Source organism: Salmo salar, chromosome ssa09 (genome assembly GCF_905237065.1).
Source record: "Salmo salar chromosome ssa09, Ssal_v3.1, whole genome shotgun sequence".
NCBI classification, from domain to species: domain Eukaryota; kingdom Metazoa; phylum Chordata; class Actinopteri; order Salmoniformes; family Salmonidae; genus Salmo; species Salmo salar.
This window is the reverse complement of record NC_059450.1, coordinates 119,174,715-119,194,358: the sequence shown is the minus strand read 5'-3', so window position 1 is coordinate 119,194,358 and position 19,644 is coordinate 119,174,715. Positions and strand designations below refer to the sequence as shown.

Genomic DNA, 19,644 nt, shown 5'->3' with positions numbered 1-19,644 from the left:
GCCACCGTGCTTCTTTCACATGCTTTGCTTGCTGTTTGGGGTTTTAGGCTGGGTTTCTGTACAGCACTTTGAGAATATCAGCTGATGTACGAAGGGCTATATAAAAATAAATTTGATTTGAAATTTGAAATAAAAATTATGTTTGGAGGAAAAAGGGGGAGGCTTGCAAGCCGAAGAGCACCATCCCAACCGTGAAGCACGGGGGTGGCAGCATCATGCTGTGGGGGTGCTTTGCTGCAGGAGGGACTGGTGCACTTCACAAAATAGATGGCATCATGAGGAGGAAAATGAATTGAATATATTGAAGCAACATCTCAAGACATCAGTCAGGAAATTAAAGCTTGGTCGCAAATGGGTCTTCCAAATAGACAATGACCCCAAGCATACTTCCAAAGTTTTGTCAAAATGGCTTAAGGACAACAAAGTCAAGGTATTGGAGTGGCCATCACAAAGCCCTGACCTCAAGCCTATAGAAAATTTGTGGGCAGAAATGAAAAAGCATGTGCGAGCAAGGAGGCCTACAAACCTGAATCAGTTACTCCAGCTCTGTCAGGAGGAATGGGCCAAAATTAACCCAACTTATTGTGGGAAGCTTGTGGGTGGCTACCTGAAACATTTGACCCAAGTTAAACAATTTAAAGGCAATGCTACCAAATACTAATTGAGTGTATGTAAACTTCTGACCCACTGGGAATGTTGATGAAAGAAATCAAGCTGAAATAAATCATTCTCTCAACTATTATTCTGACATTTCAGATTCTTAAAATAAAGTGGTGATCCTAACTGACCTAAAACAGGGGATTTTTACTAGAATTATATGTCAGGAATTGTGAAAAACTGAGTTTAAATGTATTTGGCTAAGGTTTATGTAAACTTCCGACTTCAACTGTATACTCTACCATTCAAAAGTTTGGGGTGACTTAGAATCGTCCTTGTTTTTGAAAGAAAAGCACATTTTTTGGGCATTTAAAATAACATAAAATTGATCAGTAATACAGTGTAGACATTGTTAATGTTGTAAATGAATATTGTAGCTGATTTTTAATGGAATATCTACATAGGCGTACAGAGGCCCATTATCAGCAACCATCACCCCTGTCTTCCAATAGCACGTTGTGTTAGCTAATCCAAGTTTATCATTTTAAAAGGCTAATTGATAATTTGAAAACCCTTTTGCAATTGTGTTAGCACAGCTGAAAACTGTTGTTATAATTAAAGAAGCAATAAAACTGTCCTCCTTTAGACTAGTTGAGTATCTGAGCATCAGCATTTGTGGGTTTGATTACAGGCTCAAAATGGCCAGAAACAAATAACTTTCTTCTGAAACCTGTCAGTCTATTCTTGTTCTGAGAAATTAAGGCTATTCCATGCGAGAAATTGTCAAGAAACTGAAGATAGAAGGCCAGCATCCCGGAGTCGCCTCTTCACTGTTGACATTGAGACGGGTGCTTTGTGGGTACTACTTAATGAAGCTGCCAGTTGAGGACTTGTGAGGCGTCTGCTTCTCAAACTAGACACTCTAATGTACTTGTCCTCTTGCTCAGTTGTGCACCGGGGCCTCCCACTCCTCTTCCCATTCTGGTTAGAGACAGTTTGCGCTGTTCTGTGAAGGCAGTAGTACACAGCATTGTACGAGATCTTCAGTTTCTTGGCAATTTCTCACATGGAATTGCCTTCATTTCTCAGACACTGCGGACTCTTATGGTTGTTTTTGTTGTTGTGGTAAATTACTGTTGTTACCTTACATGAAAGTGTCAAAGAAAAGATTATTGGGAAAAAACGACTACAGGAAGTTTCTTCCCACTGAGTGGTGTAAATTTGTCTCAACTAAACATTAGTTATCAACCTAGTTGGACAACAGCAAAACTCTTTGCGGAAAAATAAGCTTCTCTGTAAGCATCATTAGAAGTCCTATATAACTGACCAACCACTTTTTCCACATTGCCCAAATACACAACCTACCCCCATGCACCCACCCTGCTGTTTTCCTTCAGAAACCAAGCTTGAGTCTCGTCTCACTAACATCCCTGAGTAATGAGAGAGGGACTCTTTGCCAAGACGCATTGGGTGGATGGGTGGAAAACAAAACAGAAAGAAATAGCATTGTAAAACACAAATAGATGTAGACCTACACACAACAGTTGTGCTGTAGCGTTGTGACCCTGTAGTTAGGGGCCAGAAAACAGCCATGCCAGATTACTCCATCCAGACAGCGCATGGTAAGATCTGTTTGCGAACCTTGTTTTCCATTCAGGTTGGTTACCCTGGAGTTGTCAGCTCAGCTCTGTCAAAACGTTACATGATTGGTTTAACCCTCTCTCATCAATTAATTAAAGGAAAGTTAACAACAGGCCCTTCAAAACACAGAGATGATTTGGGAGCGAGGTCCCATCAATATCCCATCGTTAATGGTAATTTAAAACGAAGCCAAAATATTGGATCTCTGTTGTCGTTAATTCTCATTTAATTAGATGATTTATGTCCGATTTCAAAGCAGATAGATTATTACATCCAGCTGTTCAATTATGGAACATCAGGTGAACAGATGAAACGTTTTAAATCAGTGTGTGACCAAAGAACAGTTGAAGAAGTCTCAGTCCAAAATGTCTGCTTGTTGATTTAAAAAAATAAAAAATGAGGCAGATTTTTTTTTTTTTATTAAAAGTGCAAGTATCAGCCTAATTATCTGAGGAATAGAATATCTATGTTGTCAACAATCATGAAGAATAGTAATTATTCATTGTTTAATTGACATAGGTAAAAGTACACAGCTGAAAATAATCTTTATCTTAATCTTCAATGATGGCTGTCGGATTATTTTAGTCAGGGTCTCAGCATTTGAGAAAACCCGGAGAAAAAAAACAAGCTTGGAATGATCATACATTAATTTGACTGGGATTTACAGTTTGACATTGATTACAAGACACTCAAACCACACTACAATAAATAAGTTCATTGGTTGGTACATAAATAGGCAGTTATGATTTCATCCATTCACACAGGCTTCAATCATCTCTTGAGTTGCTCAACATACATTACCCCATATACTGTATATCACAAAATGAAAATAAACTATGAATCATTATTTTAAATACAATGAAAATCACCACAGAGATGACAGATAATAAAAATGGTGTAGTACCTTTAGATCGAGCTTTTATCATGTGCAACTACAAAACAGACTCCAACCTTACCCATATCAATGTCAGCACGTTATGGGATTGTATGTGACATTTTGATTTATTCCAAAGAGTGCTCTTGATCAGTGGAACTGATTTAAACCATAGTTCCTATCTAACCCTCATAGTCACCTAGGTGCAGTATTAAGAATCTTCTCCAATAGGTTGCTTGTGCCTCTTTCCACTGCCCTTTGTCAAAAGGAATCAATGCCAACAACCCACAGGGATTCAAGTCCAAAAGTCCTCTTAAATGGGTATTTTTATATTTTTCTCCGTATGGTTGCACTTATGAAAGCTCTTTCCCAGTCTTGCAAGGACTAGGCATATCGCTCACAATGGAAACAGTCATTACACTTTCTTTATCAAGGTGGCTGTGAAAGGTGAAAGGTCACAACGTGGCTATTCTTTCCATGTGTTGTTCCACTTCCTCAATGTGTTGTGCTGTCCGCCCCTGGTATCGCCACCATGTGCAGAACTTGACAACGAGCTCCATTGTGACTTGCTGTTGAACTGCTGTCTGTCTGCTTGAGTCATCAGAATGTTTCCAGAGCAGTTAGAGCATGTCGTCGTATGCCTCTCTGACCGGGCCTCTCTTGGTACGCCGCCGTCTCAGGCTGGAGAAGCAGGAGGTGGCGGTGAGGGCGATACGGCTCAGGCCCAAGTTCAGGCAGTGCACCTCGGATGTGACGGGCACCTCGGAGAAGAGGGCGCGGTCGCGGGACAGCCGCGTCAGGGTGTCACTGTTCTCAATGTCCTTCACGATGTTCAGGATCTCCTGGCGCTCCGTCTGCCGAGTCATCCCGCGGATGTTCAAGATGGCCGACACATGTTTCTTCCTGCAAACAGAGGAGGAGAGAGAGGGCTCAGTCTAGTTCATACTAATAAAAATTGACATGCAACAAAGATGTCATATAGGCCACATCTAGCCAATAAAGCCTTGATTGAGTTTATTTTGAAAAGAGTGTATCTTGCATCACTGCACTGGCAGAGTCAACCATCACAAGGACATGATATGGGTAGGAATAAAGAGAATCATCAAAATATTGTGAAGGCAGTCAGCCCTGAGGCAAGTCACTAAGGAACATGGAAAGTTGGACAAAATAGTTAGCAAAATACAGTTAGTTAGAGAACATTCCCAAATGGTTCTGTCACACACTTATATACAAACACACACACAAAATGGGTAAAACATCTGTCCCTGTTTGAGGGTGCCTGACTGGCCTTCGAATCAACACCTTGGCCTCTGGAAATCTCCCTGCGGGCAAGTAGGAGCGGCTCTGAAGCCACTTCCTCTCTGTGGCGACATGGGCTGAGCAGCAGCACGAGGCTGAATGACAACCAGCCATAAACACTAACAGCAGCCCTAGCCCTGGGATAGTAATAACTCCACCTTACCTTACACCCTAGACCCACACCAATTTACATACCGCCCCAACAGATCCATGGATGACGCAATTGCCATTGTATTAAACACTGACCTATCCTATCTGGACAATTGGAATACCTATGTAAGAATGCTGTTCATTAACTACAGCTCAGCCTTCAACACCATAGTGCCCTCTAAGCTCAACACTAAGCTTGGGGCCCTGGGTCTGAAACCTGCCCTGTGCAACTGGATCCTGGACTTCCTGACGGGCCAACCCCAGGTGGTGAAGGTAGGCAACAACACATCCGCTACGCCGATCCTCAACACGGGGGCCCCACAAGGGTGAATGCTCAGCCCTTCCTGTACTCCCTGTTCACCCATGACTGCGTGGCCATGCACATCCCCAAGTCAACCATCAAGTTTGCAGACGACACAAAAGTGGTGAGCCTGATTGCCAACAACGACGAGACAGCCTACAGGGAGGAGGTGAGGGTCCTGGCGGTGTGATGCCAGGAAAATAACCCTTCCCTCAACATCAACAAAACAAAGGAGCTAATTGTGGACACCGTCCGCAACCACAGGGTTCTCCAGAGGGTGGCACGGTCAGCCCAACTCATCACTGGGGGAACACTGCCTGCCTTCCAGGACATCTACAAAACCAGGTGTCACAGGAAGGCCAAGAAGATCAACAAGGACCTCAGCCACCCGAGTCACGGCCTGTTCACCCCCATCTAGAAAGCGGAGACAGTACAGGTGCTTCAAAGCTGGGACCGAGTGACAGAAAAACAGCTTCTATCTCCAGGCCATCAGACTGTTAAATAGTCACCACTAGCCGGCCTCCACCCAGTACCCTGCCCTGAACTTTAGTCACAGTTACTAGCCGGCTACCACCCGGTACTCAACCCTGCATGTTAGAGACTGCTGCCCTATGTACACAGTCTTTGAACGCTGGTCACTTTAATAATATTTTCATACTGTTTTACCCACTTCATATGTATATACTGTATTCTAGTCAAGGCTCATCCTATATACTGCTGTACACACCTTTTCTATTCATATACTGTCCATAATGTCTACAAACACTATCATATACATATATATTTATATTCCGGACTCTGACACTGCTCGTTCTAATATTTATGAATTCCTTTCTTTAAAAAAAAAGTGATTTGCGTGCGTTGTTTTTAATTGTTAGGTATTACTGCACTGCTGAAGCTGGGAACATAAGCATTTCTCTACACCCGCGAGAGCATCTGCAAAATATGTGTATGTGACCAATAACATTGATTTGATTTTGATGATGGAGCCCAAACTCACTTCCCACCACGACCAGCGATTATCACCAAAAATAATACATAAAGTGGTGGGCAGCTTGGCTTCCGAGAAACTTGACTTGTTTTGAATTTGAACCTTATTTTTCTGTTAGCTACTCCCAGAGGATTAACTAGAAGTTACATGCAACCAGTTGATTGCAATTGGTATTTGGAGCAAATTATGTCATAAAACCAATGAGGGTATTATTCTACATAGTGTATAGGATAGTACGAGGCTCTGAAGTGTCAATGCCTGGCACAGTTGCAAGCATTAGGTGTGTACTTTACAGAGGGATTTTTCATACTTGATGCAATTAAGTCAAGGATTGTACGGTATAGTTTCTGTCAATGGTTAGCATTCTCCAGATCCAAGTCAAGATTCCAAACAATACATGCGAGTCTGTTATGAGTTAAGGATGGAGACAAATCTTAATTTAGAGAAAAGATTCCATTGAGGACTGCCTCCTCACGCATGTGTGTTCCTACGGGACACGTAACCTGCCCACGCCAGGTTATGCTGCACAGCCACCATGTCCCGCCTGAGCAGGAAGTCCGTGTTTTTGCTTTGTTTTTGCCCAGGACCCCGAGACGGACAAACGGACAAACCCCCCCCCCCCCCCCACCCCACCCTTTAATGTGTGCCAGTGACGGCCAAAAAGCTCCCCATAAAAATAAGGAAGCGACTCAGCTCTTGTTTGCTTTTAACAAGTCCCCCATTTGCCATCCACAATCAATGCAGAGCAGTAGCCATGTTTGCTTTTGGGGTGTTTCAGTCCACCTAAGCTTTTGGAAATGTTGACGCTCATGTGGCTCGATGGAAGTTCTGAAAATATGGCTATCATTCTGCATAGATGATCACTGCCTCTCGTGCTCCTTACCGAATGTCTGGGAACTCCCTCACCAGGACCCCCACCTCCATTTGGATGGAGGGGATGTCTTCCAGGAGGATGATCTCAGAGAGGTGTGGGATAGCACTGTCTAGCCAGGAGGAGGAAGATTCCTAAAGGGGAGAGAGAGAGAAAGAGAGAGAAAGAGAGGGAGAGAGAGCGAGAGTGGTGTGATCAGAACAGATCCTCTAAACAGCACAAATGAGGATACAACAATCTAACAGGACTATTCATGTTCAACTAGTTCTGCTGCTCATGACAGGTCAACAGGCTATTTTCCGACTCAATGCCTTTGAGTCTACTACCTTGGCAACGGCTCAAACCCAGAACTAGATTAAGTGATTTCAAGCCTTAATGGTTACAACTAGATTGATGATGTTCACGCATTTGTTTGACCGGAGGGAACCATCAGATAACATAGACCCAAAACACCAAGGTTAAAAGTACAGCGACAGTATTGAGCATGCAAACTCAATTACCTGAGCATCAAAGTGACCCTGTTATTCTGAGAGGACTAAACCGTGTGGCCGACCAGAGGTTCATTCTGGTCCTCCACTCGACCCCAAAGGCTTGTCAGGGCTTCTAAAGCCCAGGGCAGGATGCCAGACCACTCGTCTGTAAACAACGCTATCCTGTTGTCCAGAGAGGTGACAAATGGATGTTTTATCTGGAGAAAGGGGCGGACGCCACAGAGGGAAGGATAGGGAGTGGGCTGGGGTGAAGGGTGAGGTGATTGCCCCCTTGTGCAAACGGCCTGCATGGTCATACATCTCTATCTAGGCTACAGTAGCCATTCTTTCTTCTCTTTTTTTTAACCCCTCTCCAGAGGACAAATACCTTTTTTTTTACGTCTCCTTTGTTTGAACTCATCCAGAGTTGTTTCAGTAACTCTCACAGACAGGCCACATACCAGTCAAACGTGATTAATGAGCACACACTCATGAGTGCAAACAAACACACACACATGCACACATGCACACGCCACACACCGTTCGTGGCGTCATGTCACATGCAGCACTGTTGATCCGACTACGGTCCTCTAGTATACCATAGTTGTTCTAGAATGACTCACCAGATCTTTGAAGAGCACTTTGACCTGCTTGCCCTCGTCGCGCAGTCGTCCAGCCATCCTCTTCCTCATTCTGAGGGACGTGCAGATGATCCTCCCCCTCATGAGGGAGCGCAGGTATTCCATCAAAACCCGTCTATGCACCTCTCCCACCAGGACCTGGGAGAACAAGGAAAAGATACAATCAATCAATCATCCATTCAGTCCATCAACAAAAAAAAACGTTTTCTCCTGAACAGTCACTGCTTTTTTCATTGCTTAGAATTAAAACCAGTCAAATATCTTTGAGTTATTAGTGCACATTGTGACATTGTGCCTGAGGACCTTAGCGCCTCCCCATGTTTACATGGCTCATACTTGCTTTGTCTCTGCCATGTACCTGATAGGGTGGGCTGTCCACCCTGCGGAACTTCTTGAAGTGTTCCTTAATGTGGGACTCGATTTGCTCATAGGTCTCTGTGTTGTTCAGCCACTTCCTCTTCACCAGCTTCTCAAAGAAGGGCTAAATATGGCCAGGAGAGGGAAAATGTGAGTGAGCGAGAGAGAGAGAGAGACAGGAAAATGGTGAGAGAATGAAGAAGACAAGGAAGGGAGGGAGGGAGACAGAGAGATGTGGATGTGGAGACGTCCATGTCACCTGAGTCAGATCCGTGTTTTATCGCTAACTGAATCACCCGACTGAGTTTATGTCTTCCTATGAGGATGTGTGGGCCGTTTAGACCAATAATTTCACAGATTGTGACTTCCTACCCAACGACAACAGCATAAAAAGCCCCAGCTCAATCAAGAGGATGCGACATGCGGCTCTGTGCCCCTGGACGACTGGCAATGCCCGTCTCTATGGCGGCTACTGAAGAGGAGCGGAACTGCACAGCCTGCCAGTAACTATGTGGCATGCCGCCAATCTAATCTTATTTAACCATGTTTGTCACATTGGAGCGGCTATTTTAGGGCCTCAGTTCTTCAGCACATCCCTGAGAACTTTGAGGGCAAGCCATGTGGAGACCAGTGATAAGATGTACTTTATATTCTGGGACACATGGCAGACAGAGGGACGCTTGAGGGCGCGTGTGTGTGTGTGTGTGTGTATGTGTGTGTGTGTGTGTGTGTGTGTGTGTGTGTGTGTGTGTGTGTGTGTGTGTGTGTGTGTGTGTGTGTGTGTGTGTGTGTGTGTGTGTGTGTAAACGTTTCACTATACTTGTGAGTACCAGAAGTGATCATCAGAATAGTAAACCAACTAAAATTCAGAGAAGTGAGTACAGTCCTCACTTGTAAAAAAAGGCTATTTTAGGTTTAGGGGTTAGGTTTAGGGGTTAGGTTTAGGGGTTAGAGTAAGAATTAGGGTTAGGGTAAGAATTGGGGTTAGGGGTTAGGTTTAGGGTATAGGGTTAGGGGTTAAAGTTAGGGTTAGGTTTATGGTTAGGGGTTAGGGAAAATAAGATTTTGAATGGGAATCAATTGTTGGTCCCCAAAAAGTACTCACAAGTATAGTAAGACATAGCGGTGTGTGTGTGTGTGTGAGGTTGTTTACATGTTGTGTTAGAAAGCTGAGACCATGGGTGTGTTTAGGAATCCTATGTGTGTGAGTTTACATGCGTGTGTGTGTGTGTTAAGAACACTCACCCTTATGTGCTCATACAGTCTGTCACTCAGCACCTTCACTCCCTGGTTGACTATTCTGTCCAGGGAAGTGTTTGCTCGCCTGGCTGAGTCCTCATTGATGGCAGGGTCGCACTGCACACAGCGCTGGACAAAACCCCTGCACAAACACACAGTCACAGCAGACTAATGAATACATTGTACACTTTCAGTGAGGGAAAAAACTATTTGATCCCCTGCTGATTTTGTACGTTTGCCCACTGACAAAGAAATGATCAGTCTATAATTTTAATGGTATGTTTATTTGAACAGTGAGAGACAGAATAACAACAAAATAATCCAGAAAAACACATGTCAAAAATGTTATAAATTGATTTGCATTTTAATGAGGGAAATAAGTATTTGACCCCTTGTCACAGAGTTCGTTGGGTTGTACAGACCAAAACGCAGCCGGGATGTGAATGCTCATCTTATTATTTAATTGAATAAGGAGAACACGGAGAAAAAACAAGAAAACGAATAAAGACTAGTGACAGTTTTACAGGCAGAATAAACGCAGTGCAAAATACAACTACCCACAACCTACCAAACAAACACACACCTACTTATAGGACTCCCAATCAGAGGCAACTAGAAACACCTGCCTCCAATTGAGAGTCCAGCACCCAAAACTACACATAGAAAAACAAACCTAGAACCTATACCAAAACTAACACACCCCACACAAAACCCCACAAAACAAAACAAATATACCTCTGCCACGTCCTGACCAAATATAATACAAATAATACCTAAATATTGGTCAGGACGTGACACCCCTCTGCAAAACGTGACTTAGTACTTGGTGGCAAAACCCTTATTGGCAATCACAGAGGTCAGACGTTTTTTGTAGTTGGCCACCAGGTTTGCACACATCTCAGGAGGGATTTTGTCCCACTCCTCTTTGCAGGTCTTCTCCAAGTCATTAAGGTTTCGAGGCTGACGTTTGGCAACTCGAACCTTCAGCTCCCTCCACAGATTTTCTATGGGATTAAGGTCTGGAGACTGGCTAGGCCACTCCAGGACCTTAATGTGCTTCTTCTTGAGCCACTCCTTTGTTGCCTTGGCCGTGTGTTTTGGGTCATTGTCATGCTGGAATACCCATCCACGACCCATTTTCAATGCCCTGGCTGAGGGAAGGAGGTTCTCACCCAAGATTTGACGGTACATGGCCCCGTCCATCGTCCCTTTGATGCGGTGAAATTGTCCTGTCCCCTTAGCAGAAAAACACCCCCAAAACATAATGTTTCCACCTCCATGTTTGACGGTAGGGATGGTGTTCTTGGGGTCATAGGCAGCATTCCTCCTCCTCCAAACACGGCGAGTTGAGTTGATGCCAAAGAGCTCCATTTTGGTCTCATCTGACCACAACACTTTCACCCAGTTGTCCTCTGAATCATTCAGATGTTCATTGGCAAACTTCAGACGGGCATGTATATGTGCTTTCTTGAGCAGGGGGACCTTGCGGGCGCTGCAGGATTTCAGTCCTTCACAGCGTAGTGTTACCAATTGTTATCTTGGTGACTATGGTCCCAGCTGCCTTGAGATCATTGACAAGATCCTCCCGTGTAGTTCTGGGCTGATTCCTCACCGTTCTCATGATCATTGCAACTCCACGAGGTGAGATCTTGCATGGAGCCCCAGGCCGAGGGAGATTGACAGTTCTTTTGTGTTTCTTCCATTTGCGAATAATCGCACCAACTGTTGTCACCTTCACACCAAGCTGCTTGGCGATGGTCTTGTAGCCCATTCCAGCCTTGTGTAGGTCTACAATCTTGTCCCTGACATCCTTGGAGAGCTTGGTCATGGTGGAGAGTTTGGAATCTGATTGATTGATTGCGACTGTGGACAGGTGTCTTTTTATACAGGTAACAAGCTGAGATTAGGAGCACTCCCTTTAAGAGTGTGCTCCTAATCTCAGCTCGTTACCTGTATAAAATACACTTGGGAGCCAGAAATCTTTCTGATTGAGAGGGGTCAAATACTTATTTCCCTCATTAAAATGCAAATCAATTTATAACATTTTTGACATGCGTTTTTCTGGATTTTTTTGTTGTTATTCTGTCTCTCACTGTTCAAATAAACCTACCATTAAAATTATAGACTGATCATTTCTTTGTCAGTGGGCAAACGTACAATATCAGCAGGGGATCAAATACTTTTTTCCCTCACTGTACATAATTTATGCATGTTTTAAGGAATATTATGAAAACACATCAAGGCAGTTTTTGCTCTGTACTTGAAAACTTGAATGTACCATTTTGGGGAATTGTTTTTGAGTATAGTACTTAAAGGGAAACTCTACCCAAAAACTATATTTTGGTATTAATTTCATTAGTCCGTTGTTGTCCTAAAATGTTTTGCATGTCAGCAATCATGTCTTCAAGATATATAACTTTAAAAATACAGAAAACAAATACCAAAATATATTTTTGGGGGTGGAATTTCCATTTAAGGCATTATTGGGGAAATGGACCGACTGTAACACAATGCAGGCTAGCCTACTACTGCTACAACAGTCCTACCTGAAAGGAGGACAGCAGTTGACCAGGGCGATGGTCTTGGAGACATATCCATCCTCGTTATCCCCAACCATGTTGACCAGACCCTCGTGGAACATCTCCACTTTCCTTTGGAAGCTGAAAGTTAAGCAATAATAACAGTATTAGAATGTCTCATAGAGATGTGCCTTTAAATATTCCAGTTAAACTGGTTGATTCCAGTTGATATATTCATTATTGCAGCATTATTATTATAGCATTATTGCAAAATAAAATGTAGCGGGCAGTGAGAAAACTATAGGTTTGGCATAGTGTAATAATCTTTTCATTCTAACAATGATGACAGTGACTTTGTTCTAGGCCTTATTATGTAATAAATAATGAGACAGTGTGTTCTAGGCCTTATTTTGTAATATGTAATGAGACAGTGTGTTCTAGGCCTTATTATGTAATATGCAATGATGCAGTGTGTTTTTGGCCTTATTATGAAATATGTAATGAGACAGTGTGTTCTAGGCCTTATTATGTAATATGTAATGAGACAGTGTGTTCTAGGACTACTACAGTGTGTAACATATCATTCTGCAGTGTGTGGTCCTCTCACCTGTACAGGAAGTCGGCGAGACCATTCAGACTGCACTGAGCCACAAGGGAACCCAGGTTTCTGTTGATGGCAGCTGACTGCTCAAGATCTACCTGCAGCCTCTACACACACACACACAGACACACACACACACACACACACACACACACACACACACACACACACACACACACACACACACACACACACATACCAGATGTAATGTTGGCAAATGTGTATTATGTGTGAAGTGCTAACAGACACTTTCTTTCTTTCTTTCTTTCTTTCTTTCTTTCTTTCTTTCTTTCTTTCTTTCTTTCTTTCTTTCTTTCTTTCTTTCTTTCTTTCTTTCTTTTATGTAATCTGTGTAGAAAGTGCTGGTACCAATCAAGGCCACTAGAGGCCAGTGAAGTGACTCTAAAACAGTGAGCTGTGATGGAATTCTAACGGAAGTGTCTGTATTGACTTTGGCTGCTGCTTGAGGAATGTTTTCTCTGCTCCACCAGATGGATGAGCTTATCCTCAAAGTACGAAGTGACCACATTTAGCATGCAATACAAAACCATCATGACCAGCCTCATCAAAATCAGGAGAAGAAATCAATTACTTCCGTAAGCTCCTGATATCTATCCCTGTGTGTGTGTGTGTGTACCTGGATGACGGTGCGAGCCAGCGTGATCTGATACTCCTCAATGTGCAGCGTCTCCATCCAACGCTTCTCCTCCTCGTCCAGCACCCGAGACAGCTCTGTGGTCACCATCTCCTGGAACGCAACCAGACCACGCGGTCAGACACAACTCAACCATGCACTGGACCACTGGGAGCTCTGCAGCCACAAAGCATCAAAATATTCCCAGCTGATGCCGTCAAGACATCAAGATGGAAAAAGACGTAGAATCACAGATAATACTGTAAATCTGGCTTCATTTGTTCTGATCTATAGCCCCTTTGTAAACATACCCTTATATTTTAAGTTTCCTCCCATTGGTGGGTGACCCCGCAGGGGCATGATTGATTGCCAGCCCACAGGCCACGCTGCCAATAGCCCCAGTGCTCTTTTTCCTCTGCAGGATTTACTTGTGGACTACTATTATGTCTACATACATGGACCCTGGATCTCCAACAGTGAACAGAGTACCATGCACACAACAGTGCTCTAGCCTACCTGGACTTGACTCGCAAGTGAGTTGCGTAATGACCTGAGCTAAATGGCCTGTTGTCTGGCTTCCATTGTGTGGTGTCCGTCGTAGACAGGAAAACCCCCGAGCTGACCCTGAGACGGTGCGCACTGATTGGCTACGCTGGTCGGAGTGATATCCCTCCCTTTAGGTGGACAGGAAGGACCATAGGAGCACCCTTTCGGGGCGCACCAAATGAGGAGAGGTGAGGGGTGGATGGTCGGCCCTTACCCTGACAGAGTTGAGACAGTCCATCTCCAGTTTGTCCACAGTCTCCGAGGGCAACAACGGCCCCAGCTGGGACCTGTTGAAGGGCGTCGTCATGCTGACTGTTCCAAGGACGTCCCTGGAGCGATTACAGTAGGAGGACAGAGTCAGTGGCATACTCATACAGTAACACTTAACTAATAAACTATTGTTTATGTACAGTATAATCGACAGTATTTATGCACAGTATTATGTACAATAACATCACACCACCTTGTAACATGCTTTACCGTGAAAGCATAAAGTGAAAATGAAATGAAACATTTCTGACAAGTTTGTGGTTTATGCAAGTTTGTTACAACATTTAGCTATATACTTTTGTTCATTCCTTTTTTTTATGCAGTTCTGCTACTTCCAAAATCTGATATGTGTAAAATCACAAGCTGCAATACACAATTATTGAATGAACTATTCAATAGTCTACACTCAGTGGCCTAAGATGGACACCCACTTGTTATAGATGTTGTAGAGCCAGTCCAGCAGAGAGTAGATATCTGTGATCAGCAGCTGGTCGTCAGTGATGCTCTGCAGTCTGCGGGCCACAGCCTGGTGGTAGCTCTGTAGGTACACCTGGAAGGGTTCGTACTCCTCTGGGTACACTGGCACCACGTTCCTCTTGGCCGCCCCCAGGTCCTCCACCACCCGGGTCCGCACCCTGTCCAGGTAGTCCGCCAGCTCCCCGCCCTGGGCCTCGTTCCTCTGGGGCAGGCTCCCGTTTGCTGCCTCCGCCACCGCCTCCTTCCACCGCTGCTTCAGCTGCCTGGGTCTGGGGCCTCCGGGCAGCGCCCCCTCACCCTGCGCCCAGTCCCGGTCCGCCTGCTCCTCCTGCTGCAGCACCTTCACCACCAGCCCCAGGTTGGGCCCCGCCGTGGGGGAGCGCAGCGACTCACGCACCACCGCCCACAGCTCCTTCTGCAGGGCTTCGTACAGCAGCTCCACGTCTTTGGCTTTGCGCCTGCCGCCGTCTTTGCTGCCGGGGCTGGTGAGGTCCTCTGGGACAGCACCACCTGCTGGTGATGAGGGCAGGGTCGCTGCAGCCGCCTCGTTACACTCCTGCTCCAGCTCCAGGATGTGTGTGTCAGCCAGGAACAGGTCTCTCTTAGTCACCAGCTGCAGAATTTCTAGAACTAAAGTAGAGAGGAGGAAAATGCATGATACAACTCCACATAACACATGATAAATAATCTATAGGCAATACAGCAGTATTAAGTCAGAAGGCAGAATGGAGACACTATCCTAATGGCAAAATCTGGGCTCTTGCACCCTCACCTGTCTATCTGTTATGCCACACAACACATGACCTGGTCAATTGGATCAAGTCCTATGTAAATCCAAAACCTACTCAAGTAAACATCACTATTCTTTGCTTTGAACGTGTTTACTAGCTATGTTTGTTTTCGCGTCAAGCTAAAGGCTAAGCCAGGTTGTCACCTACACAGGTTCCCACATCAGGTCCTATCCATATCAGAGGCTCCAGGCCTGAGACACAGATGTTGTTTGTCCCCTTTGGCTTGTTGTTTTTGGGCAGATTGGACACTGTTAGGCCGATCTCTCTGGAGGTGGGTTAGTTTCATCTCTACTTCAGTTGCACACTTCAAAAGATCCCATCAGGGACATGTGGGTGCCAAACATAAAGCATCCTAGATTCCCACAGAATGTCCACTCACTGTCCTCTCCTTAGACGCTTCTCTATCAGGTTGAGGTCTTTTATTCGGCTAGTATAGCTATGGAATAGTATATAATAAAGTTCATATTGCTTTGCATTAAAGTGGAGATATTGTATTTCCTGTGGAACTTCACTTTGGCTTCAGAAAGTTCCCATAAGTGCATATAGACTTTTAGAGCCCAGCCTCACCCATTGAGGTGATCTCATCATCTCTTACTCTGATGTGGTCTGAGAGAAAGTTTTTAAATTAGTACTAAAACCAGTGATGAAGTCGGCCATTTCCTATTGAAGTCACCAGACACTCCTCTCTGACATCACCCCTCACCCTCTGGGAGGAGCAACACAGCCTGTCAAAATCAATGAAGTCTGTTTGTCAGCTACAGGATAAGACCAAGTAAAGGCATGTCCGCCCTCAGATTTGTCCAGTTTTTTCATTTTTCAGACGTTAAATGAATGACTAAACTTCATTTTGAAGCACACATTTTATCAAAATAATTATCATAAAGATCTGTCAGCGGTATTTTGCCGGAGGGGGGGCGCACTGACTGACCAGGCAAAGAGTCCCCCCCCACACCGCCTATTCTCCCTAGTAAGTGGTTCCTTAAAAGGTGCACCACAGAGCAATGATTGATTCCTACTTCATGAATAAATAAAATGCTAATGTTTTCTTGTTTCTCGGTAATACTAGCCACCAAGCAATTTTATGAAGTTTACATTGGACTCCCAAGTGGCGCAGCGGTCTAAGGCACTGCATCTCAGTGCTAGAGGCGTCACTACAGACCCTGGTTTGATTCCAGGCTGTATCACAACCGGCCGTGATTGGGAGTCCCATAGGGTGGCGCACAATTGGCCCAGCGTCGTCCGGGTTAGGGTTTGGCTGGGGTAAGCCTTCATTGTAGAGCAACTTACAGTCAGTGCATTCCTCTTAAGATAGCTTGGTGAGACCACATATAACAGTGGTAGTAAGTACATTTTTCCTCAATAAAGAAGTTATCAGCAAAGTAGATTTGGGAGGGGTCTTATTTAAAATGGGTAGGGTCTTACTTGACATTTTCATAAGATGGGCGGGGACTCTGCTGTCCTAGCATCAGAGGGAAGCTGGTTTCTCCATTGGGGTTCCAGGACAGAGACAAGCTTTTGACTGGGCTGAGCGGGAGCTGATCTCCCGTAGGGGTGGGATGGCCAAGAGACCAGAGGCGGCTGATTGGAGTCCTCGGGTTGGGATGTAGGGTTTGAGCATAGCCTGAAGGTAGGGAGGGGCAGTACCTCTTGCTGCCCCATAAGCAAGAACCATGGTCTGGTAGTGGATGCGAGCTTTGACTGGAAGCCAGTGGAGAGTGCAGAGGAGCGGGTGACTTGGGAAGGTTGAACACCAGGTGGGCTGTGGCGTTCTGGATAAGTCGTAGGGGTTTGATAGCACATGCGGGGAGCCCAGCCAACAGAGAGTTGCAGTAATCCAGACGGGAGGTGACAAGTGCCTGGATGAGGACCTGCGGCACTTCCTGTGTTGGGAAAGGTCGTACTCTATGGATGTTGTAGAGCATGAACCTGCAGGGGCAGGTCACTGCTTTGATGTTTGCAGAGAATGACAGGGTATTGTCCAGGGTCACGCCAAGATTATTTGCGCTCTGGGGGGGACGGACACCGCGGAGTTGTCCACAGTGATGGAGAGGTCTTAGAGCTGGTAGGCGTTCCCCGGGAAGAAGGGCAGCTCCGTCTTGTCGAGGTTGAGCTTGAAGTTGTGGACCGACACCCAAGCTGAGACGTCTGCCAAGCACGCAGAGATTGTCATCCACATAGCAATGATAGGAGAGACCACGTGAGGATATGACAGAGCCGAGTGACTTAGTATAGAGAGAAAAGAGTACACTCTTAGAAAAAAGGGTTCTTTGAAAGGCAAAGGGTTCTACCTAGAATCTTTAACGACCTAAGAACCCTTTGATTCTTTGATTATTCTTTGGAAGGCAAGAAGGGTACTTTGGAAGGCAATAAGGGTTGTACATAGAACCACAGCTGTATATCCTATTTTCCCAGGATGCTCTATTGCAAGGTGATTTTCAGAATTGTTTGTTTTAATATCTGTGTTTTTGCATATACATTGATTGGTTGGATCATTTTATGCTACACAAAGATAAACAGGCTAAACTAATCCAATCTGTTAGTAGTTGGGCTTATTGCACCCGTTACTGAGACGGTTGTTCCAGTTTAGATGATTGAGGTAGTCTCAGTATTCAATCTTCCCTACCCTGGCAGTCATTCTGAATGCAGGTTGCGGATGGTTAAAAGTTAACATTGTTGGATATTCTAACTCTGGCTGGATTCCGATAGGAATTACACATCACTTTGCAAGCCAGCTTAATTTGCAGCCATGATGTGGCCTGTAAACCAGGAGTGTCCTGACACAGCTGTGTTAGGTTATAACTAGGCCATCAAAGAAAGGCCTTATGATATATGCAAAGGGTTCTACCTAGCACCAAAACGGGTTCCCCTATCGGGACAAACCCAAGAACCCTTTATGGTTCTACTTACATTTACATTACATTTAAGTCATTTAGCAGACGCTCTTATCCAGAGCGACTTACAAATTGGTGCATTCACCTTATGATATCCAGTGGAACAACCACTTTACAATAGTGCATCTAAATCTTTTAAGGGGGGGGGGTTAAAAGGATTACTTTATCCTATCCTAGGTATTCCTTAAAGAGGTGGGGTTTCAGGTGTCTCCGGAAGGTGGTGATTGACTCCGCTGTCCTGGCGTCGTGAGGGAGCTTGTTCCACCATTGGGGTGCCAGAGCAGCGAACAGTTTTGACTGGGCTGAGCAGGAACTGTGCTTCCTCAGAGGTAGGGAGGCGAGCAGGCCAGAGGTGATTGAACGCAGTGCCCTTGTTTGGGTGTAGGGCCTGATCAGAGCCTGAAGGTACGGAGGTGCCGTTCCCCTCACAGCTCCGTAGGCAAGCACCATGGTCTTGTAGCGGATGCGAGCTTCAACTGGAAGCCAGTGGAGAGAGCGGAGGAGCGGGGTGACGTGAGAGAACTTGGGAAGGTTGAACACCAGACGGGCTGCGGCGTTCTGGATGAGTTGTAGGGGTTTAATGGCACAGGCAGGGAGCCCAGCCAACAGCGAGTTGCAGTAATCCAGACGGGAGATGACAAGTGCCTGGATTAGGACCTGCGCCGCTTCCTGTGTGAGGCAGGGTCGTACTCTGCGAATGTTGTAGAGCATGAACCTACAGGATAGCATGTTTTTTGTAGTGAGAGTACGCGGTGGAGAAACAGATCCTCTCCACGCCACCTGGTAGGAGCAGCCTGCCAGGTAGGATGCAATCCAAGAGTTTGCAGAGCCTGAGACGCCCAGCCCTGAGAGGGTGGAGAGGAGGATCTGATGGTTCACGTTGTGGAAGGCAGCGGATAGATCTAGGAGGATGAGAACAGAGGACAGAGAGTCAGCAGTGTGGAGAGCCTCCGTGACACAGAGGGAAGCGGTCTCGGTTGGGTGACCAGTCTTGAAGCCTGACTGGTTAGGGGTCAAGAAGATCGTTCGGTGAGTGATAGTGAGAGAGTTGGTCAGAGACAGCAGGCTCATGTGTTTTGGAAAGAAAAAAAAGAAAGGGAAAGGCGGATACCTAGTCAGTTGCGCAACTGAATACATTCAACCCGAAATGTGTCTTCCGCATTTAACCTAACCCCTCTGAATCAGAGAGGTGCAGGGGTATAATGGTCTGTAGTTTTCGACGTCAGAGGGGTCGAGTGTTGGTTTCTTGAGGACTCTGAAAAATGCTAAATTCTCCACCCCTCCATCCTCACGTACTTCGTGACACCTCTAAAATAATGGGTGCACGACGCCCCTGAGACCAAGCCCTACTTCATGTTTTGCTGCCCTAATGTAATTGGCTAACATACTGTAAGGCTCCTTGAGTCCTTCTCACATGACCTCACTTACTGAAAGCAAATGCGAAATGGAACAGACTCATTTGCATAGCTCATTCCAATAAACAG

The 19,644-nt window shown here is 45.3% G+C and overlaps 1 protein-coding gene across 3 annotated transcripts in view; it reads right to left on the bottom strand.

The window, feature by feature from the left end:
* Positions 1 to 2,640: 2,640 nt before the first annotated feature.
* The window catches only part of exoc3l2b (exocyst complex component 3-like 2b), a 34,653-nt gene continuing 17,649 nt past the window's right edge, over positions 2,641 to 19,644 (bottom strand). For all 3 annotated transcript variants that reach the window (XM_014214078.2, XM_014214077.2, XM_045724409.1), the window contains exons 4-13: positions 14,433 to 15,108; positions 13,946 to 14,060; positions 13,189 to 13,299; positions 12,558 to 12,658; positions 11,978 to 12,091; positions 9,438 to 9,573; positions 8,194 to 8,316; positions 7,818 to 7,973; positions 6,737 to 6,858; positions 2,641 to 4,015 (exon numbers count right to left, since the gene is read on the bottom strand). In XM_014214078.2, coding sequence (XP_014069553.1) covers positions 3,733 to 4,015; positions 6,737 to 6,858; positions 7,818 to 7,973; positions 8,194 to 8,316; positions 9,438 to 9,573; positions 11,978 to 12,091; positions 12,558 to 12,658; positions 13,189 to 13,299; positions 13,946 to 14,060; positions 14,433 to 15,108 — 1,937 coding nt within the window. In that variant the 3' untranslated portion in view covers positions 2,641 to 3,732. The remainder of the gene's footprint in view (positions 4,016 to 6,736; positions 6,859 to 7,817; positions 7,974 to 8,193; positions 8,317 to 9,437; positions 9,574 to 11,977; positions 12,092 to 12,557; positions 12,659 to 13,188; positions 13,300 to 13,945; positions 14,061 to 14,432; positions 15,109 to 19,644) is intronic.